This window comes from Peromyscus californicus, unplaced genomic scaffold, assembly GCF_007827085.1.
Source record: "Peromyscus californicus insignis strain IS unplaced genomic scaffold, ASM782708v3 Scaffold_19__1_contigs__length_69161282, whole genome shotgun sequence".
Lineage (NCBI taxonomy): Eukaryota > Metazoa > Chordata > Mammalia > Rodentia > Cricetidae > Peromyscus > Peromyscus californicus.
Window position 1 is genome coordinate 37,949,791 of NW_026294491.1, and position 26,845 is coordinate 37,976,635.

Below are 26,845 nucleotides of genomic sequence, written 5' to 3' on the forward strand. Positions count from 1 at the left end.
ACAGGAAGACGTGAAAAAAAAGAAAAAGACTTGGGTTCAGTCTGTTGCCTGCTTTGAGCCCCTTGGGTTCCCTGAGCAGAGTGGCTCACTCGACAAGGAACACAGACAGCCCAGCGCCTTCCAGGGACACAGTGGTCAAAAAGATGGAAAAGGGAGGCAGTCGGGCCTGCGGGAGACAGCCATCTGAGTACAGCAAAGGCTTTCAAGGATGAAAGCCTACCCACCAGACGGCTCCCAGAGCACAGACTCCAGAAGCCTGGTCAGAGTCCCAGAAGGGCAGATTTTTGGCAAAATGTAGGAAGAACTTCTTTTGTCTATCCAGTGAATGGACTGGACCAGCTTGGCAGGCAGATGTTGCACTTTTGTGGGGCACAGCTTTAAATGATGACCGTAAGTCCAGGAGCAGTAGCCAAGAGGTGAGGCTAGTGTGGCTTTGCCTTAGGTATCCATTGCATAGAGGTGCCATTTTGTTTACTTATGCATGAAGAAAAGGACATGTATCATACATAGGTGAGCGCTCAAGGATTTGCAGAGGATCTTGAGTTTGCCATCTGTGAACTACCTACCACTCAGCATCTGGACAGAATGTCACCTGATCCCCAGAAATCCCCTTAGGACCCTCCCCTTGTCATTCCTTCTGCAAAGGAAACCACTTTCCTGGTGATCTTTCATCTGACTGTTTTTGAACACTGCTGGAGATGGGCTCCTGCAGCAGGTTCCTGGGCTCACACACATCTTAGAGAACAGCTCCCTGGTGATGTGAGTGGTTGTAGCCTCATCTTGCTGTGTGGCCATCTGGTGCCTAGATCAATGGTCACTATATCCCTCTCTTTCAGTCCACACTGTGCGTGCTGCCTCCTCCTCCTCCTCCTCCCCTCCTCTCCCTCCTCCCCTCCTCCTCCCCTCCCCTCCTCCTCCTCCTCCCCTCCTCTCCCTCCTCCCCTCCCCTCCTCCTCCCCTCCTCTCCCTCCTCCCCTCCTCCTCCTCCTCCCCTCCTCCCCTCCTCCTCTCCCCCCTCCTCCCCCCCTCCACCTCCTCCACATGACTATACAACACACGTGGATAACCAGACCGCGTGGTGGCCATGGCTTGCAGATGCAGGCAGGATGGAAGTGGAGGTATTAGGAAAGAGTCCACAAACTGCTGAGCCCAAACCCTGGTTCTTCCTGCCTGGGGAGCACACACTCACATTCAAGATAATTCCCACAGGACAGTGTGGTGCACGCCTTTAATCCCAGCACTCAGAAGGCAGAGGCAGGTGGATCTCTGAGTTCAAGGCCAGCCTGGTCTACAAAGTGAGTTCCAGGACAGCCAGGGCTACACAGAGAAACCCTGTCTTAAAAAAAAAAGCGGAGCCTCTCTCTCACACCCTGCATACAGGAGAGGGAAGTCAAAGGGGTCAAAAGGCCTTGAAAAAGCAAAAACAATATCAGAAAAAGAGGATTCCCTTCAGGGACCAAGGAGCCGGTGGTCGGACACGTGTCTGTAGCCCTGGAGATGTAGGCCACGCCAGATACCGTGCAGCAAGGTGTCAAGCAGCATTTCCACAGAGGAACAGGCCAAGGCTGCTGCATCCTGGGCTGCCCTGGACACACTGGAAAAGGCAGCTCACGCCTTTGGCCAGATGCCTGGTAGCCTTTTAGGGCAGTTCAGCCTCAGCAGGGCCTGGTTCCCTTCTGAGGGAGTGAAGACAGAGCACTGCAGGGTGGAGGGCGGGCGGGATGCTGTCCTGGCCTGTGGATGCTGTCCTAACAACATCCCAGTGGGTACACTCTGCCTTCCTGGATGCTCCTGCAGCGGCCAGTCCCTTGTGAGACCTGCCCAGACAGCAAAGTACCTGAATCCTCTGCCCTAGATTTAGAAAAGGACATTGTTCCTAATTTCCTAGTGCCTTGGGTGCCTCTGTGTGCCGATCCAGTGTCCTGGTCTTACAGAGGCCCCTTGGAGGTAGGCGGGACAGAGGCCAACACTGGCCTGGCCTGGTCTGGCCTGAGCACTGTGCTGGAACCCATTGCCTTATATGACATCTGCTGGGAGGGCTCCAGTGGCTTCTGCATCTTTCTTTGCCTGCCTGGTTTGAGTTCTGGAAAAGCTTTGCCAGGTGGGGTTAGGCAATTTTTGTGGAAAAAAGAGCCCACAGTCTGGGCAGGGCTCTCTGCTTGCCCCCTGCACAGCTGGGGTGGTATTTTGGGTGGGTCGCCTCTGTTTTTTCCTTTCCAAACTCTCCATCTGTCAAGTTAAAAAGTGGCCCCCTGTCCCTGTTTCTCAGTGGGACTGAGAATTCAGGAAGGAGTGTCAGGAAGACTGTGGGCAGCAGACAGACAGAGCCAGCCTGGGGGGCTCGACTCTTAGATGTGGGCGCCTTACATCCACTCACCCCCTCACTGTAGCCCTGCTGTTTGGTTGTTTTTGTTTTTGTTTTGCTTTGTTTTAGTTTGGGGTTTTGGGTGTTTGTTTTCTAGATTGCAGCCCTGGTGTGACCCCTACCACACCCCACACACACACCCACCTCTTCCCTTCTGGATCCGCCCCCAGTGCTGCTCTGAGGCCGGCCAGCTCTGGCCCTCTCCCTGGCCGGCCCCTCCCCACCCTGTGGGCCTTGCTGTGGGGGATTAATGAAGCCCAGATGCAGGCCTCCCGACTGGCAGTAAGTGTTGTAGCAGCGGCAGCTTGGAGGAGCCGTTTACCTCCCACTGTGTCTGGGCCCAGCTGCTGCCGGATCCTAGACCCCAGGAACAGCTGGAAAACAGGTCCTAGCTACAGGCAGGCCGCAGAGGGTCGAGTACGTGATGAGAGGAAGCTGGGGTTCAGGCAGGACCTAGAGTGGGGGCCACGGAGGAGCAGAGATGGGGCTTCTGATTCAACATCCTGTGGCTCAGCTCAGATGGCAGCTGCCTGTCCTCAACTCTCTAGAGCTCACTCTGGCTCTCAGAGTATTGGGGAAGCTGTGGGAGCCCCCAGCATACCCCTGCAAAAAGATCAAGGCTAAAACCAGGCAGAATTCTGTCTTCCCAGTCAAAAATGGAGGATGGCTGGTTTCCTCTTCATTTGCCAGATGCAGTACAAATACAACACGTAACACAGCGTTCTTTTTTTTTAAAGATTTATTTATTATGTATACAGTGGTCTGCCTGCATATATGTCTTCAGGCCAGAAGAGGGCATCAGATCTCATTATAGATGGTTGTGAGCCAACATGTGGGTGCTGGGAATTGAACTCAGATCCTCTGGAAGAACAGCCAGTGCTCTTAACCTCTGAGCCATCTCTCCAGCCCCCACAGCATTCATTTAAAACACAAAGAAAAGCAGGTTCTTTCTTTATCTGAAATTTGTGCTCAACAGGACATCCTATATTTTAATTTGCTAAATCCGACAAACCTAAGTCCCCCTCCAGCTGAATCTCTTTTTAGTATGACAGCTTTCTTGAACTACAGTGTACAAACAGACCATTAAGCATGTCTCAGTGGAGTTTTCCCAAGTCAAACACGTGAAACTAACACCCAGATTGGGAGAGAGAGGACAACGTGGGCATACCCCAGGGTCACCAGGACCTCTACCTCCAGGAGTCCATTTCAGACTTGATGATCATGAATTCTCACACTGACTTCCGTTTGTAGCAGAGTGAGGACAACTTGTGGAAGTAGTTGTGTAGAATTCAGTTTGCTTATGGGGCACTTCGGCTGTGAGGCCCTCTCTTGAACCTGTGCACGTGGGAGCAGGACTTGACTTCAGAATCACGGTCTAAGTGTGTGTGTGTGTCCTCGGTAAATCTCTTTAGTTTTCCAAAGGGGTCGTGTCCCTTCCTGTGAGCACATTATGGTCCTCTCTCTCAGAGTGGCCATTTGTCCTCCCCCCCACAGCCCCTCAGATGTGTGCCGCCACCACCTGCTGCTCTTCTTTTAAATTAAGAACCCCCTGCTTTGTTGATTGTTTTTTGACTCTTCCTTAAGAAACATCAACATAGCCTGCAGAGCTCAGACCCTGTGTCTGATCCCAGTCTTCTCAGCTTGGTGGAGGCCTGCTTCAGCACTCCCTCACTAAGGCAAGTGTGGCCCTGGGAGCGTTGCTCTGGAGCCGCCAGCGCCAGCTGAAGTGGCCAGGCTTCCTCCTCGAGGAAGCCTTTCCTAGCACCTGCCGCATCTGGTCTTTCTGGTCCCAGTGTCTTTTCCAGGGATGTGGCTGAGGGCCCCTGTCGGAGGTCCTTCCAACAGTACTGTTACCTGCGAGCATTTCTCCTCTACGAACCCAATCCCAGACACATTTTCCATCACGCTTAACTTCTAGGCCTTTCATAGCTTTCCTTCCTCCCTTCATTTTACTCCCTGGCATGGGTCAAGACAGCGGCATCCGAAGCCCAACTGGGTTCCGTTCTGAGTGGGTTACTTAGCACTGGGTGGTGGCCACAACTCCCTCCAGAAGAGATAAGAATGAAACTCTGGCTGGGCAGTGGTGGTGCACACCTTTAATCCCAGCACTGGGGAGACAGAGGCAGGCAGATCTCTGTGAGTTCAAGGCCAGCCTGGTCTACAGAGTTCCAAGACAGCCATGGCCGTTACACAGAGAAACCTCAAAAAACAAACAAAAGAGAAAAACTCTGTGGCATGGCACCTGTGTGGCATGCATAAGACTTGTCAGAATAAATAAATGTATAAATAAATAATCCCATTCAAGGGGCTGACTACTACCTGGAGATCAATGTGTGGACATACGTGGAATGACATGTTGCAATCTCCCCAGCAAGGCTCAGGTGATTAATTACAGAGTTTGACCTGAGGAGGAGTTTGTCCTGTCACGTAGTCTCAAAGATCCTAGGGGATAACTCTCAGCCCCACCCTCTGGTTTCCTCCTTCCTCTGTTCTTCACTCTGCCAAGTGCTTAAGGGACCTAAGCGTTAACATCCGAAGCCCCGCTGGGGTCTTCTTTCCTGACTAGAAGACGGCTCAGTCCTGAGTCAGCACTGACTAAGTATTGCCTTATGGCTGGCCTCAGACACCCAGCTCGGCTGACTGAAGCAGGAGGTCTGTGCTGGCCCACAAGCAGCTCAGGGAGCAAATGGTCTAGAAACGGGCTGGTGGCTGCGGGCATTCCTGGGGCTCTGTCTCCCTTGTTCTCTTTACTGCCCCCATGAAGTCTGTCCCACTGGGAGACAGAAGAACAACCAGCACTATAAGGTGACCACCTGTCACATTAGCTACCCCACAGGGAAGTTATTTATACTCTCTTAACTGTCCAACCAAGACCCACGGGCTGCTTGGGTGATTGAGTAGCTCTCACGTGTGTCCCGGGAGCCTGGATCTGGTCAGGAGGGTAGGAGGGGGATCCCAAAGGAAAGTTCTCCAAATAGTGGGTCAAAACAAAACAAAACAAACAAACAAAAAACAGTGAAGCCTGGTCTCAAGGGGCCAATCACCCACCCTGAGTGAAGTCCTTTGAAACTTGAGAGTCAGTGTATTGGGCAGGACAGAGTGAACAGAGAAGGGAATGTGTTTTCTCCCGGTCGCCTTTCCCTCTCTGTCTGCATGTTTTATTCTCCTTAGTGGTTTTATCCCTTCCATCACCACATTTTACTTCTTAGATTATTGCTTTTTTACGTTCGGTCCCCAGGGTCTCCTGCCCCCTATGCTCTGCCACTGAGCCACACCTGGCTTTGTCTCTGTCTGTATGTATTTGTTACGCAAAGGTAGGAATGTTGGTCCAATTTTGAGTAGACTTCCTCTCACCCATACAGATCTACAGATACATACAGATCTGAGGGGGTTACAACTCCAAAGAAAAATGTACTCTCCTTGCTTGTTGGAGAGCTTGTCTTTCCCATTCTTTCCAGAAGGTTGGCCTAACCCACTCAGACTCTTGCTCTTCTCTCCCAGGCAGCTTCGCAGCCAACTGAGCCTCACAGTTATTGCCCGGATGCTGGGTCAGCAAGAGGCACTTCCTCTCTGGGGGGAGAAAACCCAGGTGAGTCTGCCTCAGCAGGACCAGGAAGGCTTCTGGTGGGCCATGACCCCTCTCCCCATAGCCTGCTTACACCTGAGGTGTTATCAGAGCGACCATCCCCAGACCTGAGCTGGATTTAAATGTTTTACTCAGATTTTCCTTTGGTTCCACAGTTCTGGGGCCAGGGGCATAGTTCAGTGGTAGAGCACTTACCTAGCATGTGTGAGGCCCTGGGGTCTGTTATCAGCATAGCAGGGAAGCAGTGGTAGGAGCCAGTGTTTCCAACTACAGGAGAGGCTGAGACAGGAAGACTGAGCCTAGGATTTAAGAGACCATCCTGGGCAAGGTCCGTGTGCCAGCTCACTTCTTACTCACAACAGTTTGAATCCTCCACTCTAAAAAATAGTAGTTTGAGCCAGGCGGTGGTGGCGCACGCCTTTAATCCCAGCACTCGGGAGGCAGAGCCAGGCGGATCTCTGTGAGTTCGAGGCCAGCCTGGGCTACCAAGTGAGTTCCAGGAGAGGCGCAAAGCTACACAGAGAAACCCTGTCTCGAAAAACCAAAAAAAAAAAAAAAAAAAAAATAGTAGTTTGTCTACCTACCCTGTCCTAGGCACTAGGGATGGACCTGATCTATGAACGTGGAGCCTGCGTTACAGTTTATGAACTATGGTAAAATACACATAACATAAAATTTATTATTTCAACTTACTTTTTTTTTTTTTGGCCAGGGTTTTGTTTTGTTTTGTGACAGTCTCCCAGATCCTCCTGCCTCAGCTTCCAGAGTGCTGGAATTAAAACCATGTGCTACCATCCCAGCTTTGGTCTTAAGTGGGTTTTGGTTTATTTGGTGTTTTGTGTTTTTTGGTTTTGTTTTTGTTTTAAGATTTATTTATTTATTATGTTTACAGTGTTCTGCCTGCATGTATGCCTGCAGGCCAGAAGAGGGAACCAGATCTCATTACAGATGGTTGTGAGCCACCATGTGGTTGCTGGGAATTGAACTCAGGACCTCTGGAAGAACAGCCAGTGCTCTTAACTGCTGAGCCATCTCTCCAGCCCCTAATATATTTTTATTCTTTGAGAATTTCATACATGCATTCAATGTATCCACCCTCCTACTCTTTGCCCTAAGGCTTCCCCTCCTAACTTCACTTATAGCCTGTATTCACATGGATGTGGGACCATCCACTAGGGCATGAAGAACATCCTTGAAGAACACTGCCAGGGTTGGACGATGTCTCCAGCAGTTAAGAGTGCTTGTTGCTCCTATAGAGAACCAGAGTTCACTTCCCAGCCCCTGGGAACCTCCCACGCTTCCCTTCCCAAACCCGGAGTCCACAACAGAAAAACAATAAAGATGGAAAGAAATACTACTAAAGCTGCTCCTACCAGAGTCCCCTGTTCCAGGGTTAGACGTCCCTGGGGTGTCAGGGGTGAGGCCTGGCTTCTTCCCCACTCTTCCCTGAGGAGCCCTGACATGGCCTGTTAGCCCAGAGGCCATGGCCTCCTTGAGGCTCCAAGGCTAAGAAGGGCCTCTTGCTTCCACCAGGGATCTTCCTGGAATTCTTGCAGTTTCAGGGTCCCCCTGAATGCCTGGCTCAACAACACTTAAGAGGCCAGGTACACAGGCAAAGGCATGCCCCCCACATCCCCAAGCCAGCTAGCTCAAGAGCCAGATCCAAGGTTTTGTGAGGGAGCTAAGAAAGGTGTCAGTTGATTAGGTTGGAAGGAGGGAGCTGGGCCTGACTCTTGCTTCAGCCCCCCCTCCCCCTTAGCCTTGAACACTTTTGCCCTAGCATGGCAAGGGGGCTTAGCACGGCAGGAGCTTGTCCTTCCCGCTCTGGCTGACATGCCATTTCCAGGAGGCCTCCTGGCCCTGTCTGTCACCCTCCCTTACTTGTTCAGTGTCTGCCTTGTGTTCCCCACACTCCTGTTCCCAGACGGAATCAGTGGAGTCTGCTTGCTCTCCATTGCCCCTCAGCCCAGGGCCTGGTCCACACCAGGAAGGCAGTGTAATGCTTGTGGGATGAAGAGACAGCCAGCTGAGTGTCAGGGTACCCAAGGAGAGAATGCTCTGCAAGCCACACCGTTGGGAGGGGATGACTCCCCAGTGAGGTCACTGAAGAAGGAAGGGCAAGTTAGGAAGTTAGGAGCAAACTGAGATTCAGCCAGAGGGTTGCCCAAGGGCTGCCATGGCAGCCTGCTGTGAAGGCATTGGCTTTGGCCAGAGGAGCTGACTGAGCCCCCATAGAGAATTCACAGGAAAGCCAGGACTCAGGGGAGGTCCCTGGGGCCTCTTGCCCAGAGGCTGTGCTATCAGTGACCCAAAGGTAATGCCATTTCAAGGCCTAGTGGTTTTTCTTGACCTGAGACTTCAGGGAGAGTGAGGGGGAGCCTGGTAGGGCTGCCCAGGCCTGGAGAGGAGCCACAAGGAGGGAGGCAAATTGTGTGCTGCTTGATTAGTCAGGGAACTAGCTCAGAGGTCTCCGCAACAACCAAGAACCCAGGATCCCAAGGCCAGCCAGGCAAGTGGAGCCAGACTCTGCTTCCCGACTCTAGGTCCTTTCCATCCACCTACCTGCTTGTGACCACTGTGAACCCAACTGTGTACCTGTCTGCTCCTTAGACACTGACTAGGCAGCTCAAATCCCAGGCTCAGCCTCAGACACCAGGTGTGACACTACCAGACGACTCCTGAAGCGGGGTGAGCCAGCTAGCTGTGACCTGGGTGACTAACACTGCCTGGGGATAGGCTTCTGAGAAGGTATCTGAGCTAGGTCTCAGAGGATGAGTCCATGCTTGCTGGGTGTACTGCCGGGCGGAAAAAGAGCCAGAGTGGGTCTGGAGAGAGGGAGGCCTAGCAGGTGTGTTCAGAGTCTGCTGCTCGGCTCTTCCTGGTGTCTGGTCCCCAGGCACCCTCCTTCCCAGCCTGGCCTGTTAGACCCAGCTTCCTTAGACTTGCCTTCAAAGGACCACTTTGTCCCCATAGCCACCCATGACACGTCCACACAGCCATCATTGCCCATACCCTCTCTTCTTGGCTTTCTCTCGTGCCGACCTCATCCACCGAATGCACACAGCTCTGGCTTCCACCTATAATAGTTGCATCTACCATGCAGGGAGCACTCACTGTGTTCCGAGAGTACTGTTCTTAGTGCTTCCCTCCCTCAAAGCCTTGGGCTAGAAGAGCTGCTACTCTATCCATGTTTTATAGATGGGGAAACTGAGTCAGGGAAGCTACACAGCGGGGAAGCGGGGAGCCAGGATTAGAATCGTGCCATTGACCACTGCAGCATGCCACATCAACCTCTCCAGCCCCTTCCCTGGCTGTTAGCCTATACCATTGTGAAGGAGCTTCCGGGATTGACTCATATAGAAGCAGAGACCTGGGATCAGAAGCTGCTCACCTTCCCTCACCCCTGCCTCAAGCCACAGCCTGAGCCCCGGGAGCAGGACAGAGTTGAGGAGCTGGGCTTGAGACAGCAGGTCGGTAGAATGCAACGACCCAGCACTTGCATTTTCCCGGAGAGTCCCCGGGTTGGACCAGTAATTCCTGTTGTTCACTGAATACTGGGAATACTTCAGAAACAGTCGCTGCTTGGCCTCAGGCCCCAGTGTGCTCTAGAGTCTGGTCTGGGCAGGAAAGAGCTGAATTGGATGAAGTTCATCTCCTGTGATAGTCTTAGTCCAAGCAGGCCAGCAGAGGCCTGAGAGAGAAGTAACATTTGGGGTAAACTTCCAGAGAATGACAGGTGCTGTGGAGAAAGATTAAGCCAGAAAGGGGAAAAGCAGCATTGGTTGGGGGCGGATTTGTAAAGGTGAGGGGAGGAAGGGATGTTTTTGCACAGAGCCGTAGGAAGCAAGGTTTCCTTGTGGGGAGAGGGTCACTTCCAGCAGAGGAAATGGCAAATACAAAGGCCTGGGGCCTCTGTAAAGGACTTTTAAGTCGGAGGGTGTGGCTAGAGCAGAGGGCTGAGGGTAGAATAGCGGAGGCTGGGGTCAGAGGTAAGAGGAGGCTCCACCAGCCAGAGCCCTAAGACCATGGTGAGGCCTTTGGCTTTCAGGCTGAGAGAAGAGACAGAAACCGAACTGTAAACATTTAAAGTCAGCTAACTGCTGTGTTGAGACTCAAGTGTTGGGGGATGAAGCAAGGACGGTGAGCCGTCCGTCCTTCTGCAGGGCAGTTGGCCTGGGGTGATAGCAGCAGAGGTGGGTAGTGGCCCATGCCAGGTCACTTCCCAAGGACAGCCAGCAGGGCTAGAGAGAGCAGGCGGGAGCCCTCCAGGAACTAGACATGGAGGGAAGGAGACACCCTCTCACCAGCCAGGCAAGAGGGTGGAACAGGTTTGGGAGGAAACCAGGAGTTTGTTTCTTACACCAGCCTCTTGCATCACAGAAACAAGGCAAACCGTTTTGTAAATATGTATTTATTTATTGTGTGTGTGTTCACACGCTGCCGGGTGTCCCCGTGGAGGTCAGAGGGCACCTTGCAGGAGTCCATTCTCCTGTTCTGTCCTTCCACAGTGCTGGATCCAGGGATCAAACTCAGGTATTCAGGCAAGCAACTTACCTTCTGAGCCATCCTATCAACCCATTGTTTGGAGGTTTGGTATGAAGCCAGTTGGCCTTGAATTTGATAGGCTTCTGCCTTGAGATCCTCCTGCCTCTGCTTCACAAGTCCTAAGCATGTGCCACCACATCTGGCAGCAAACCACTTTGCTCAAATGTCTTTTTCTTTTTTAAAGACAGGGTCTCTTTATGTAGTCCTGGCTGTCTTGGAACTTGCTACATAGACCAAGCTGGCCTCGAACTCAGAGATCCTCCCTCCCTCTGCCTCCCAGGTGCTGGAATTAAAGCATGCGCCACCACATTCAGCCTCAAATCATTGTTTGAAATTTGAAAAGCAGGAGCTTTGAGTGTCCAAAATTAAGGGGGCGGGGGGAATACAAAAGTTTGAATCTCCTAGGAAATGGTCAACTAAAGTCCTAATGCTATTTAGCCAATCGTTTGCCTAATGAATACTTAATAATCGTCAGCCATATGCCAGGCATGGTGCTTGGCCCTGTGGACACTGCACGAAACAATGCTGACCTCATAGTCAGGGAGGGGGTGCTAAGTCAGTTCACTAAGCAAGCGAGGTCTGTGCAAGAGGGTCAGTGATGCAATAGGCAAAAGTTGTGCAGGGTCGGGGACTGGCAAGGGTGGCGGACTGGCAAGGGTCGGGGACCGGCAAGGGTGGCGGACTGGCAAGGGTGGCGAGCACAAGCGGTGAAGGCTGTGGGGTAGATGTGCTGGTGAACTCCCACAAGGAGCGGGCAGTTCTGCAGTGTCTCCGTTCAGACACCACGTGAGGGCCCAGGCTCCAGAGCGCAGCAGCAGGTCATTTGGGATCTCCTAGTGCCTTGCAGTCACCTCTCCTGTGCAAACTGGAGCCACTGCCAGCACTTGAGAGCAAGAGATGCATGCTGTGTAGACAGTTGCTTTGCCAGGATCTCCTCCTGCCAGGAGACTGGCAAGGCCAGTGGAGGCCTGTCCTTCTGGGCGATCATCACTACTTGCCCTGAGGTGTCTGTCCTAATGGGCTGAGTGTTTGCTGAGTTGGCGCTCTGCAGGAGGTAGGGGGTGAGGGTGGAGAGGGTGCTGGTCTGATCCTGACCCTCCCTCTCCAGGACCTTTATGGACCAGAGAAGCCTTTATCCAGGAGAGAGGGTGGTATGTGGGGGCGGGGTGATGCGGGAAACAAAAGAGAATCTGAGACCAGAATGCAAGACTGCACTGAGGCACCACCAGCCTGCTTTCCTGGAGCGAGAGGAAAAATAGGAATGAGCAAGTGAGCTTGTTCTGTGCTTTCCCTGACAGCCCTGCCCCCAGCTCCTGGAGCAGGGAGGGTCCTGGCTCTGCTGAGGCCGGTCTTCAGTCACTCTGGGGGCGTGGTCTTCGAGGCAGGGAGGGGCAGCCCAGTGCTTGCTTGCACAGCTGTGAGCCTCCAGCGTGCGAAAGGGCAGGGCTGTTTTGAAAATTATCCCTACTCCTTTTTGAAAATTATCCCGACTCGGAAGGCTGGCACACGGCATCGCCGCTCTCGGTGCAGCCCCAGATGGAACCTATCTGCCCAGATCCTTCCTCCCCATTTTTGCTGCCTCCTTTCCACATTGCAGAGAAAGCCTGGCCTCCTTCCAGGAGCCAAAGCCAGCCTGACTCCTAGCCTCTCATCCTCCTCTCCCTGCCCAGCTGCTCTCCAGGGCTTCTGAGGTTGAGGGCAGCTGAAGTGCTGAGCAGGTGCTGGTGGGTGAGTCACAGGAAGAAGCCAGGTGTGGTGTGCCACCCGGCTGGGCTCGAGCTGAGAGCTGGACTGGGGGCTCAGCTCTCTTGCCTGTGGCCACACTGCACCTGCTAGATCTAAGAAGTCGGTCCTCTTGAACTATCCCGACACTGCCCCTTCGGCCGCATCCTCCCTATCCCTAGGGTTGACCAGGAATGTCCTGGAGAGACGAGGACTGGGACTTGCCTGCTGCTGCCCAGCCATACCCCGGCCTCTGGGCAGTCCTTGCTTGGGACCCTATCTAGACTACTCCAACCCATGTTTGGGGTGACCAGAGAGAGGGGCTGGCTTCAGGACTGAGGCAGGTAGCATCCTTCCCAAAGGGTTCAAAGCCTCTTTCGTTCAGAGGGATTGGGCAGTTTCATCAAAGCTAAACAGGAGGTGGGGTACCAAATGGCTGTGTAGACGTTGCAGAGGAGTCCCCATCTAAACAGACCAACTGAAAGGATGTTTCTGAGACTGAGAAGACTGAATATAGATATTGGATGAGAATGAATTATTGGTTATTCTGCTGGACAGGAAAATCGTATGATTTTTTAGGAAAAGAAAAGAGGGCTGGGCAAGGCACACCCCAGTCCTCAGAGGCATAGGAAGGGAGGTGCTGCAGGCTGGAGGCCAGCCAAGTCCGCAGAGGAAGTACCAGGCCTTGGAACCATGGCAGGCAGGACCTACCTACAAATGAAACAAAACGGGCCACTCAGAGGGTTCGTTGCTCTAAAGGCACTTGCCACCAAGCTTGATGACCTGAGTTCAATCCCCAGGACCCACTCTGTTGAAAGAAAGAACTGACTCCTGCAAATCATCTGGGTGTATGTCATAGCTTGTTTGTACACACACACACACACACACACACACACACACACACACACACACACCATGTAATAAAAAAATTAAAAGAAACGCCAGGCCTAGTGGTCCATACTTGTAAGGGTCACAAGGTTTAGGCCAGCTTGGGACACAAGGGGAGACCTTGTTTCAAACAAACAGTGCTGTTGCTATTATTGGATACTGTTATATTGTGGGGGACCCTCCTTTTCTGACTTCTTCATGGCTTAGAAGACTCAATGTTTGGAATTCGTGGGAGGGAAAAGAGTGTGGTAAAGAAGCAGAGGCGTTGGGGACAGGCAGACAGAGCAGTTGTGGTCTTGACTCACAGGATGGACAGGCAAAGCCGAAGACACATTCTTTCTTCTTCCTGTGCATTGAACATGTCACAGCAACAAGCTAAGTGACAAGAGAGAGATGCAGGGGGGACAGTATGCTATTAGCTGAAGGGCCACTCAGGTGGCTGAGGTCCAGCTCAGGTGGCCGAGGTCCCACTCAGTGGCAGAGGGAATCTCTTTCTTACTCTTCATTTTGCAGGGAATCAAGCCTCTGGAGAGCTTCCTAATTCATCAAATTTAGGGAGGGCTCCCCCTCTGCTAGCTACTGTGTGCATGTGCGTGTGCTCACACACATGTGCGCCTGCCCATGTGCACACACACATGCCCATATACATGTACCTCCTCCTAGGAAAAAGGGGTGTGGACCATTTTAGGGAGGTCACACAGCTCATAAGTGAGAGGTAGATTCAGGTCCTGGAAGCTGGGGTTATGACCCTCTCCAGCAGCCGAAGGTGTCTCCCAGAGCACTTGTGCACACACTCAGTCTCCTTTCTCCTCCACAGCTAGCCTTGCTCAGCCAGCTCCTCAGCCTCATGAGACCATCATCCCTCAGGCAGTGTCTGGGCGCTGAGACCTTGCCATCCTGTCAGGGGCAACAGCCAAAGCCCAATGCTGAGCTAGACCACAAGGTAAGCACCTCAGCCCCTGCCTGCCTTCACCAAGACCCTGCTACCCCATTTAACGGGGAAGGTGGGGCTGCCTGCATTGCACAGCCTGAGGGGCCTGTGGCTGCTAGTCCTTCCAGAACCGCAAGCCACTGCAGGACAGAGGCCAGCAGGCTGCCTTCCGTGTAGGGAGGAGGCGCTCAATATCCCTCTCAAGCCTGTAATTAGCACCCTTGCCCACCGGTGCATGTGGGTGCAGGTGAAGCTGTGCGCCCAGGCATACCAACAGAGCTATCCCCAGTTTTCCTGTTTATTCCCACTAATCTTGACCAAGGCTTAGCCCTTAACCTTTCTCCAGTTCTTCCAAATAAGTTCTTCCAAGCCTTGACCAGCTTTCCTGAAAGCCAAACTTAGGTGCGAGTCAAAGGCAATGGAGTACCCTGGTTTGGGAGGTTGTGGGTTAGGAATAGCAGAGGCCTGTGCATCCCTGGGGTTAGTGTCAGAGCAGGGACCAAGGTGAGGGTGGGGGGCTTCCAAGTGGATCTTCTATTGTTAGAGCTTCAGGATAAAGAATGGAGATAGGGATCTTCTAATTCAGGAAGGCAGGCATTCAAAAATCTCATTCCTGAGGTTGAATATTAACAATCCAGAAGTCCAACCTTTGGGCATCACTCTAAAATCAGATAAGTGAATTAATTACTTAATGAACACAAATGAACCATTAAGAAGATAGGATAATCCCCAGGTGCACAGAGCACACTCCCCTTCCGAACATGCAGGGAAGGTTGCCCTCGCCTTGGGATTTGTATGAGTGCTTTTACAAGGCTACAGTCTCCCAGGAAGGTGGGGGCCATCTGCACATCCCCTTTCCTTTGCCATGTATTTCCCAGGAAACAGGAGTGGATGTCACAGGCAGGTTAGGGGACTTTAGGAAGGAGCTGGGGTCAGCCCCTGGGTGGGTAGTCTGTCATAGTTGGATACTAGCGGCCCAGGGGTGACGGAGGAGAGGGTATAAGAAAAAGGAAGAAGAGGTTGCTGTCTGTGCTGGCTGAGTGGAGACTGAATGGCCTCCAGGAACCTTCGGGCCAGGCTACAGCCTCGCCCAGCAGGGGTGTGGCTTTTACCAGGCCCCAGGCTTCCACTGGGCTCACCACATTTCTGACCTGCTGGTAGTAGGAGCAGAAGGTGTCAGGGGATGGGAGGGTGAGCAGGCTGAGGAATCCTTTATTTTGAAGGCTCCAAGCACAGCCGCCCCTCCCTCCTTGGTTACCTATTAGAAATTGTCAGTTTTGCCTTAAAGCTGGAGGAGAGGAGAGCAGCACATCCAGGGTGCTTACTGTCCCCAAAGCAGAGTACACTGGCTGGGGACAGCAGGAGGGGCAGGTGGGGCTGGGGTGGCTCTCAGGACTCCTGTGCTGCAGCCAAGACCACTGCAGAGCCTCTGGGCTCCCCTTTACTTGACCTCTGCTGGTGAAGTAGCTAAGAGCAGAGGCAATCGGGACCAGGGATCGGGACAGGGGGCACTAGTGGAGTGCCAGGGTAGAGAGAAGCGTGAAATGGTTCCAGTTCTGTGCCCCGGGCTGGGTGTTGTGGTGACTGGGAGGGGCCAGGCCAGGCAGGTGACTAGGTCCCACTCCACCTCAGCCAACTGACTCCTCATTAGGCCTGAGCATGTTTCATCTTCAAAGATGAGATGGGGCTACTCACCAGCCAAAATGAGCAGCGGCGTCATCCGCCCTATTTTACAGGGAGTGGTGGTCTGGGATGGAGCAGCCTTTCATCCCCAGAGCTCAAAGTCTTTGCCTTTTTGCTTCTTGAGTGCAATGGGGAAACTGAGGCCAGAGTTCAGGTCAGTTGGAGGTGATGGTGCATGAAGGAGACAGCTTCTTCTCCGCCTTTGAGGCTGCCATGCCGAGCTTCTGCCTGTCTCACGCTAAATACACTCCTGTCTGGGAGATTTCCTGCCCTACACTGCAGGGGTCACAGCCCTCCTCCACGCCTGCAAATAAACACTTCTGCAGGCTCTTCTCCTGGTCTTCCCACCTCCTCCCTCCCCCAGAGAAGAGACAAGGGCACAACGTGGCTCCACTGTTGTCCCTTTGCATGTCCGGCTGTCTAGCTGGATTGTGGGCATGGTCGGTTGTGTGTCTCAGCTTTGCATGTTTTTTGCCACTAAGTGAAAGACTAAACTAATGAATTGTATTTCATCCCTCTCTTCCCTGTGGCCATCTGCTCTCCTGCCCCTCCCTCTGCACTGCCTTTGACCAGTGGCAGCCCCCAGGTCTCTTAATATCCTTGTATCATTAAGACCACAAGCATTTATGGAACTCTGGACTTCAGAAGTATTACCTTGAGTAATGAGAGCACCAATCACAGGGCATTGTTGGTAATTATAAGTTAGTGAGGTTCCTGCCTGGGAAAGCTAACCACCAAGTTCTTTAACAAAAGAAGCACGGCTCTGGCTTCCACTCCGTGGGGGCAGGGAGGGGAGAGCGCTGGACTGGCGGCAGGGGCAGGCTGGGTTCCCAAGAAGGCTGTTTGTCCTAGCAGGGCCAAAGTCACTTACCATGCTATTAGCACATACAAAAATCCGCTTGGAAAAGAAGGCTTTCTGTCGGGGCCAGAGTCTAACTCTGTAGTAGCAGGCTTACCTAGTATGTGTGTGGTCCTGTGTTCAATCCTCTGCGCCACCAAAAAGGGTAAAAGGAGCTTTATAAGATTAAAGTATAAGATTTAGCATTTTAAAGTGCCAGGCTCAGTGCCTAGCACCCCTAGTCCAGCTATTCAAGAAATTGAACCATTTGGTGGTGGCGCACGCCTTTAATCCCAGCACTCGGGAGGCAGAGGCAGGCAGGTCTCTTGTGATTTCAAGGCCAGCCTGGTCTACAGAGTGAGTTCCAGGACAGCAAGGACTGTTTCACAGAGAAACCCTGTCTCAAAAAAACAACAAAAAAAATATTGAGGCAGGGAGATTCATTCTTCAAGCCCAGGAGTTCAGTTCCTGCCTGGGCAACATAACGAGACACCATCTCAAGACATTTATATACAGTGCTGATCTCCTTGATGGCTATCTGTGCCCTGGGCTTCCCTGGCTTGCGCTGGCCTTTCCCAGAGTAGAATAAACATCTAGGTGAGAAGATGCTTGGGGTCTGGCATCCTGGCACCACCTAGCAAGAGGCAGGCATCCTGTCTGTCAAAGCCAGGTGGGAGGCGACAGTGTTTACACAGAGGAAAGTATAGTAACACTAGGGCTGGCCTCCCAATGCTTCCTTTTGGCCCAGGGACATGATTCTGCCAGAGACAGCTCCTTCTTGGGCCCCGTGAGACTGGCCTTCTGGCTGCAGACAAAAAAACATCGCATAACTTGACTTAATTTTCTCCTCCTTTCAGCCCTCCAACCCAGCACCAGGGGTTCCTGGGGGCATTTGGTTTCAACTACAGTAGGTGTTATCTGAATGTGGCCAGATTTAGCCTAGTTCCATTATGTCCACTCCTGGAGTTGAGTTGCGATCCATTCACTTTTATAGAGGTGGCTGATGTTTTGGTCTTGTTAAATCTGCCGTTATATCTCTTGTTCCTGTTTTAACCACAGTTTCCAAACCATTTTTGCTTTTTCTCCCAGGTCTATTGCTGTGTGTGTATGTATTTACTATGCATAAGTCTATAAATACATATGTATGTATATGTATGTGTGTATACACATATGTATATATACATACTTGCACTTTTTTCTGATCCTGCTGAATATCATACCCTGTCACATGTTAAGCATGTGCTTGCTACTGAGCTGCAGCACAGCCCCGATGCTGTATTAGTGAGGTTCCTTCCCCCACCTGGAGATTTGGAAGGGTTAGGGAACCAGAATCTTGATGGTAGGATAGGAGTGTCTCTAGCTGGTTAAATTTGAGGAAGTTAAATCGGCTCCCATTGTGGAATGAAAACTGAAGATAGAGAGGCCAGCTTGGCACTGGGAGCCGACTTCCTTTTTGCCGTGTGCCTCCTCCCAGCCTGATAGTGGATGCCTTCCAAGGATGACAGCTTGAGGCTCACCGAGGACTCCATGCAGGTGCATGCACTCTGTGTAAGGCCCCAGGCTGCCGCCATCGGTGCAGCAGAGGCCTGGGGAACGCTTGTTTATGGAGGAGCACTGTTTGCAAAGAAGTGATTTTATGGGGGTGGGGTGTGCTTTTGACTGTGGGTGATGCTGGGGATAGGCCCCAGCCGGCTGCTACTCCATGGAGGTGTGTGTCTGCCCAGCCTGTGCAGAGGGCGTGGGCCTGCCCTGTGTTTGTGTGCAAGTGCCCTGTGTGCATCTCCTGTAAACCCTTGTGGTGTGCCAGGGGTGTTGAGAGACTTGGTGAACAAGTTCTGCTACTTCTGCCGCTGCACCTCAGACTGCAGCTGTCTGTCCCTGGGCTGGCTGACCCTGCCAGGAACTGCCGTAATGGGAGGTTGTGGTAGGGAGAGACCAGCTCTCGCTGCAGGGACAGCACAGGATTGGCTGCCCTCTGGCATCTCTGTGCTCCTCTCTGGTCTCTCTTGGTGGGACTCCCAACCCCAACAAGGGAATGTGTGTTCCCCGGGGCTTGGCCTGGCCTGTGTCATCTTCAAAGACAAGGAAGTGGATCCTGGAGCCTCTCCCCCTGCCCTTTCTCACCTGAAAGTGCAGGAGCCCCCGCAGGTCCCCCCCCCCCACACACACACACACAATGCTGTAAACTTGGGTCAGGACAAGGCTAAGAGCGCCAGGAGGAAACTGGATTTGAGGAATGGAAAATAGACATGCAGACTCCTGAGTTCTTCCTGGCCAGCCTGTGGTTTTGTTCCATCGTCCTTCCTCCAAATGAGAAGCATTAGCTGTATTTTGTCATCAACCTGGTGACCTCTGAGAAGCTGACGACCCTGTAGATGAGTGGAACTCATGCAAGTCTAGGAACTGTAGACTCAGGCCCAGGCCCAGGCCAGCTTTGCCTGCTTCCCAGAAATCTGGCTTCTTCGCAAGAACATGAGCGAGGCTTGCAGTGACAGGGTTAAGCCCAGGAGGCAGGGTGGGGTCCCAGGGAGCCTTTATTCAAGCCCAACCAGCCGGAGGCTTGGCCTGCTCCCTCTTTCACCCCAGTCAGCCCTGGGCTCTGGAGGACCTCTTAGGGCCCTTCCATGGGCAGGGGACTCATCAGCTTCTGTCCTGGGGCTCTTGTCTGGGTTTCTTCATCACTCTGGTCCTGTTATAATCATACTCTAACTTTACCATCCACAGCCCCTGCCCCCATCACCTACAGCCCTGAAGACCAAACCGCAGCACCCTGCATGCTGATGGCCTTGGCCTTGCATCTTCCCGGCTTCTACTTCCTGTCTATTGAACTCCGGAGGTCCATAACAGTTCACTTAACCCATGGCATGTGCACTGCCTTCATGAACTTAAACAGAGATGCCTGTGAGACTGGGTCCCCAGTCCACCTCAGCCGCAGGCCTCCATTGAAATGCCAGACCTGAGCAGAAGTGAGCCACGTGAGGGACCCTTCCTGCCAGCCCTGTGTCCAGCCTGGCCTCTACCTCTCTCTTCCAGGCCTGAGTCAGGCCGAGCTGGGTGTAGGAGCACTCTTAGGTGCTGTATCTAAGCCTTGACTGACAGGGAGAAGTGGGGACTGCTCCCTCCCAGAGTCATAGCCTTCTCAGCTGCTGTCTGCTCCTACCTTTTCACCCGTCTGTCCCTTCTCTTTTGTCTTCCTGGGCCTCTTTGGATGGAAATATGGTTCCTGATCATCCTAGGGTGACTCCTCAGGCTTAGCTGAACCCAGAACTACACACAGTGAGTCCCCGAGCCCAGTGTTTCTCTCCCCAGTGCTTGGCTCTACCTTATGGTGCATTCCCCGGCTCTCTCCTGCCTGTGAGTGAAACCCTAGGTTGACCTCCTTTCCTCGGCCACCCTGGCCAGGGGTAAAGAAAGAGCTTCTGTCCCAGAGTCAAGGCTCACTGGCTTGGCATGGACTGTGATTGGCTGGCCCGGGTCACATGTATTCTGCTGGAGTCAACTCTGTAGACACCACCATGGAACATTTTGGCCTAAATGTAGGGGACAGGAAGCTGGGCCACTCTTACAAAGGAAGGGGTACATCCTAGGTACCCAGAAACTTTGGGCCGCACAGCACGCCCTGTTCTTCTGTCATGGGCTTTGAGAGAAACCAGCTCTCTGTGCAGATGGCCAGTTCCAGTTACTCCTTGCAGAGCTCCACATGCTCACTCATGCCCTCAGGCCCACATGCTGAGGTTCATGCATGTGTATAAGCCTGGACTCACACACGGTCACACATATAGATTCCTATAGCCAGAGATTCTGGGCCCCTCGCAGAGCTAGGTTTTCCGTACAGACTCCCATGGGATCAGGGTCTCTGTTTCCAGCTGGAGAAGCAGGAAGAGCTACTGTTACTGCTTGTCATCTTACTTGCCCCCAGCTCCACCCCTAAAGGAAGCTAGCGGGGAAGGGTGGACAGGGTGGGATCACTCTCTCAAGGATTTGCCCACAGCCCTGTGGTTCCTCCCTCTGGAGCCCAGACCTGGTCCAGCTGTCTGAGATGGCTTCACTTCAGCACTGCCCTTCCTCACCCCTCCTGCTTATGTCCTATCCCTGTCCCCTGTGCCAAAGCCTCCCAGCTCCCACTCAGTCCTCACAGCAGGAGCAGAAACCCCTTGGGTCCATTCTCAGAGTTTAGGTAGAGCTTACAAGAGGATCCCACTGTGAGGGGTCTGGGGTCTCAGAACTCATTTTCTGGAAAGTTAGGACAGGCTTGAGCTCATGTTCTGAGGAAGTGGAGGGTGGAGGGTACATCCTGGGCCTCTCAGATCCTCCAGCACCCTGGGAGGAGACCTCTGCCTCCTGACACAGCTGGGGTCCAGGGAACAACTTTTCATTTAGTGGTTGTTCCCAGCAGCTGAGCCGGAAGTCCTGTTCCTGTCTAAATGCTGCCAGCCTGTCCCCTGTCACCCTAAAGTGGCCTCATCCCTGTTCCATTTTTAGGGCTCCACCCATCCTCCCGGCCCATCACTTTCATTTACAGAATAGGGTGGCCTGCCTAGCCAGCCCAGTGGTGAATCTGGCAGGCTGTGTCTGTGACGTCAGCTGCCTGACCTCTTGACCGTGTATCTTCAGGGACTCTGGTCTAGGAAAGGGTATTATGTCACACGTCTCATTTCCTAGCAGTTAATCATGTGTCCTCATCATTTCCTACTTGAAAGAGCTAGTGACCAGCCCCCTGTCCTGGGCAGAGTCTCTTTGGAAGCCAGCTTTTCTTTCGGAATGGAACCTTGGTTGCAGCCCTTGCTCCGTTGCTAATCTAGTGCCTGCCAAGGCCAAGGTCAGGGAGTATAACCTTGGAACTGGAGCTGCATGGACAAGGGGAGTAGCTTGAGCCGTTTGCCACTAGAAACAGGGAAGAAATGGCATCCTACAGATCCAAGATGGCAGGTGCCATGTGCCAGTGTTCAGGTGTAGTTAGAAACATGCATGGCTTGTGCGTCAGCGGACACACAAGAGAGAGAGCCCTGCTGCTCTTCTTGAGCTGAAGCTCTTGGCTTGGGGCCTGTTCGTGGCCCTTCCTCAGGGTTACTCAGGACTAATGATACTGTTATTGTTTGCCCAAGCCCTGAAGGAGCACCTGGACCATGCCCTTGGGCACAGGCCAGTGTCCCCATCTACCCTAGGAATAGCCTGGTCTCTGTGTCCATCTCTAGAACATCCAGGGACCTCTGCTCTCTCCTGCAGTGTCAGCCCCATTAGAGAGGTTACACAAGTGTGCACAAGTGCACACGTGCACACACACAGAGTCTTTCCTGATGAAGGGGGAGGACCCAGACATCTGTTTCTTGACGTGCCTCCCCTAACTGGACATGTTGGGATCTAGCCAAGCTTGAGCTTCCACATATGCCAAGACAGAGGGTCCCAGGCCTTCCTTCTCTGTGTGTCTCATTGGATCAGGATGCTGTGGCACTAGATTTAAATTTAATCTAAAAAAGGCAAATGAATTGTGGTCCACCTCTCACCGCGGGTAATCCAGTGATGGGTGCAGCTTCAGTCTCGAACTAGGTTGGTTCTAGAGCTCATCTTCTGCACATGTGCTCTCGTCCGTCCCCAGAGGACCCACAAGTGGCAGGAGTGGCACAGAGTGCAGGAGTCTCCTGGGATCAGTTGTCAAGCCAGGCTGGGCCTCCAGACCTTAGAGACTGAGCTGAATGCGTGTTCCCCAGGGTAGCCACCAGCCAGGGCCTGTGATGTCAAAGGCAGAAACCAAAGAGGTAGTCCTGGCATCCTGGTGCTGCTGAGCAGATATGCAGACACCTGCAGGGTGAGTTAGAGAGCCATGTTGGTGCATCTCCCTCATCTGCCTTCCTCTGGCCAACCTCGGTTCTTCCCAGTCCCAGCAGCTGCCCAGAGCCTGGCTGGGCCTGTTTCCACAGGGTCCTCTTGTCCGTGGAAAGTCTACAGTCCCCTTCTGCCTGGCAGGCTCTGAGGAAAAGGTCCATCTAAAGACTCCATCCTCGGTTATGACCTGAGGTAGGGAGAAACCGCTGCTGGATTAGAGAAAGTGGCTTCCTGGAACTCCCTTCTCTCTCTACCCTTTGGCGTAAGTAACCCAGCCTACCCCCTTGGCGTTAGCTAGCAGGGGATTTCCTGAAGGATGAAGTTCCTGGGAAACGTCCACCCATGTTCCCTTTTGTCTCATTTGACAGAAACTTGCAAATGAGTTCCACTTGTCCCAGGAGACTTGAGTGATTCCTGAGACCAGAACTAATTGGAACAGAACCAGAGGTGCCACCTGCCTGTTATCTGCTAGGGGACAAGCCTTGTGATCCTTTCATCCCTGGGTTCTGATCTGGGGGAGGGCAGGCATGAGACAATGAGCTACTGGGAAGAGCCCCACCAGACTCCAGGGAGAGACCCAGGAAATGGAAGCAAAGGCCTTGCTGGCAATGTGGCCCAGGGACAGCACCGCCTTGGCTTGCCAGTATTGGGTCCAGACACGTCCTGTTCTTCACCCTGTGCCTCTGTCTTCTGAGTCCTTGGCTGAGGTTTCCTGGATGTCTTTCCCACTGTGCTTTCCCAGCCTGGATTCATGTTTGCGCATGAGGGGCTGGGCTCCTCAACTGGCTGGGGTTCTGCTGCTCCAAACAAGGTACGAGGCCTGGACATTGCAGCCCACCACCAGGGAAGACTGACTCCAAAACCATACTAACCCCACCCCCCAGCTACACACACACACACATAGACACACACACACATAGACACACACACACACACACACACACACACACACACACACACACACACTCACACACACACACAGGCTGAGACCTGGAAGGGGCCGCTCTTGGATTGGGGGAAAGGCCACCTTGTGGTCCCAAAGGTAGAGGAAAAGGGCAGAGGGGTAGTCTGGTGGGGGCTGCATAGCCCACAGCCCACGTCCTGTCCTATGGCCACCACTTCCTGCTTAATCTCTGTGGTGCCAGCCAGGACAGGAACAGGCTTACTAAATTCAGAAATTGGTCACTGTCACAGAAAGGGAAATATGACTCTTCACTTTACATACATCCTATTCCTACTGAGATGACCCCTTGGCTGCCCAGCACGCCTGCTTTGCACCCCTAGCCCACCTCGGGTCCCCCAAGCAGTGGCGTTTTAGAGGAAGGGTCTCAGGTTGTGCCTGCTCCAGGCCCAGAATCCCTAGTCCCTGCAAACGGTTTGCTTTCTAACTGACACAAAGAAACCGACTGCTCTTTGTTTCCACCAAGGAGACCTTTACCTGCGTGGTCTTGAGGAAATAAGAGAAGCTAGGCATGGCCAATGTCCACACTGAAACTTGGTGGTGTTCGTTGTTTTGGTTTGTTTTTTTGAGACAGTCATGCCCCACCCCCACCCCCATGCTGGGATTAAAGGCATGTGTCACCATACCCTTGTTTTGTGTTGGAGGAACTAAGGATGAGACTCAGAACCTTACCTTTGCTAGACCAGGATTCTACCACTGAGCAACATCCTAAGCTAAAAGTCTTTTTTTTTTTTTTCCTCCAAAAGGTACTGGCAGGGCTCAGCCTCTGCCTGCCCTGAGTAGAGTAGAGCCCTAAGACCTCAAGTTGAGTCAGTCTAACCTAGGGGCCCTCTCTTGCAAGGGTGAAAACACACCAACCCCCAGGCTGCAATGCATTTGGATTTTTCCTTTGGAGAAATGGCTTAGAAAATGTGGTGAACACCCTATTCCTCCTCCTCACATCCAGACCAAAAAAAAAAAAAAAAAGCTCAGAATAGTTTATCTGGGGTTTTCCTTGAAGATTGAGTTATGGGAATCTGTATGAGAGCTGTATTGTGAAACTTGATCTGTACACTGCTAATTTTTTCCCTTAGCGAACCCCCACTGCACAGGGTAAATACACTGGCGGCCTCGTCCTCCTGAAGTCTTCCTCCAGGGCGTTCCTGGTAGCCTAAGGCCTGCACGCCAAGCCTCCACCTTGGAAGATAAATCCTGCAGCCCGGATCATGCAAAGACATCCACAACTGAGCTTGGGGCAGGCCGTCTTCAGGTGGGGGCGGGGTGTACTAGAGAAAGGCGTTTACAAGAGAAAGGGTTTAGGGGTGAGGAGGCACTAGATCCTTGGCCCTCCCCCCACCCTGTAGCCATCCTTTACAGCTCAGAGGGTAGTTCCCTGGCTTCCCCAGGCAGCGCCCCTCCCCCAGCTCCATCGCGCTTGGATGTTTTCTTTGGCATCCTCTGCCACCTCTCACCATCCGTTTGCTCTATGCCAAGTGCTTTGCCCTGTCAGAAAGGGGCCTCAGCTGCTTTCCAAGGTCATGTTCCTCTCTTGCCCCAAACCTAGTTAGGCTCAATTAAAGTAGGCAGTGTCCTGTTAAAAAATCTTCAACAAATTTGGTGTATTCTGACTCTATCACTAAAATATACATATTATACAGATTTTTTTTTTTTTTGAGACAAGGTCTCAGGTAGTACAGGCTATATCCTTGAACTCACTGTGTAGCTAAGGATGACTTGGAACTTCTGATCCTCCTGCCTCTAAGGAATGCTGGAATTACAGGCATGTGACACCAGGCCCCATTTTCTAGTGCTGGGAATTGAACCTGAGGCCTCCTGCATGCTAGGCAGGCACTGTATTAAATGAGCTGTGTCCCCAGTTTCCAGAAATCGTCCTTTTCTTTTTCAAAAAAAGATTTTTATTATCTATGTAAAATATTTTTATTTTTAAATTAAAATGTAATCACATCACTTTCTCCCTTTCCTTTCCATTTCCTTACCCCTTCCCTGTACAACCCACCACCTTGCTTCCTCACAACCTCATGGTCTCTTTTTCTCTGTTATTCCACATTTGTATCGATTTATTTATTGAGACAGGTCACACCGTGTAGCCCTGAGTAGCCTAAAACTTACTATGTAGGCCAGGCTGGCCTCAAACTCGCAGAAATCCACCTGCCTCTACCTTCCACGAATTCTGTTATTAAACACATATACCACTACATCCCTCAGATTTTTTTTTTATTATTTTTGATCGTGTGTATGTGTATGTATGGGGGTATGTACACATGCATACAGTCTGCGTGCTCAAGGGGGCCAAGGCATGGGAATCCCCTGGAGCTGGAGTTACAGGTGGTTGTGAGCCTTCCAACTGGCAGCTGCCATCTCTCCAGCCACCACCCCCCACATTCATCAGTGGGGAAAAGAGGATGTGGGCTGAGGATGCGGCTCAGGGGAAGAGTGTGTGCTTTAGTTACTCACTCCTGAGTTTAGCTCTAGGACACACACACACACACACACACACACACACACACACACACACACCCACCAACCACATGGTATGGAGGACAGCAAAAAAAATATGAAAGGTGCAGGGCAGTGGTGGTGCATGCCTTTAATCCCAGCACTCCAGGCAGCTCTCTGTGAGTTCGAGGCCAGCCTGGTCTACAGAGCGAGTTCCAGGACAGGCACCAAAACTACACAGAGAAAACCCTGTCTACAAAAACAAAAACAAAAAAATATGAAAGGCACACCCTGCAATCTTTTGTCCCAGAAAGACTGTACGCACTGGTGTGTTCAACTCACACCAGATACTGCTACCTTCTATCACCAGTTTCCCCCAAGAACCTCTCATCAGCCCCCCACAACACAACCCTGCTCACTCCCTCTGCAGCCAGCCCTGTCCCCAAGCCATGCCCTCCCTTACCCTATTCAAGCCCAGCCAGCTACCTGGCCGACCAGCCCTGCCTCCTATGCTCCACCTGTCTCTTACATCAGCCCCAGGATCTGGTGGTGTAATCTTCTGCCTCTGCCCCCACAGGGCCATTTTCGCCTCCAATCCTCCTGTCCTTTTAAGGCCCACTCTGGTTTAGTCACTTCCTCCCCGCAGCCCCACCACAGTCTCTCCAGAAGCAGAAGAACTCTTTCCCTTTTGGTCTCCTGCGCAGCTGAGATTTGGTATTTGTTAAGCAAATCATCCATTGCCTCTCATTCTCCTCGTGCTGAGTGGAAGCTCTCAGTCAAGGGACGGTTGAGGTGGGCAGGCCTGAGCCTATAGAACAGAGGGGTCGACTGAGTACCCTGGGACTCTGATTTTAGTGCTGGGATGGCCAGCACCAGGCAGCCCAAGGAGGAGAGGGCAGGGATGGCAGGTGGAGTCCAGTTTAGGAAGCTTGAATGTTGTCCTCCTCATGGCAGCCCTCCTGGAGGCCTCCCATTTCCACTTGGTTTCCCCTTTGTTGCCGCGTAGGCCCCCCACTGACACCTAGCCGGGTCAACCTGTGAGTCAGGTCCCCTAGAGGCTTTGGCTG

At 52.5% G+C, this 26,845-nt stretch overlaps 1 protein-coding gene across 1 annotated transcript in view; it reads left to right on the top strand.

Moving 5' to 3' along the window:
- The window catches only part of Fam178b (family with sequence similarity 178 member B), a 110,654-nt gene that overhangs the window by 80,028 nt on the left and 3,781 nt on the right, over positions 1-26,845 (top strand). The window contains 2 exon segments of the mRNA XM_052745149.1: positions 5,867-5,954; positions 13,924-14,049. Coding sequence (XP_052601109.1) covers positions 5,867-5,954; positions 13,924-14,049 — 214 coding nt within the window.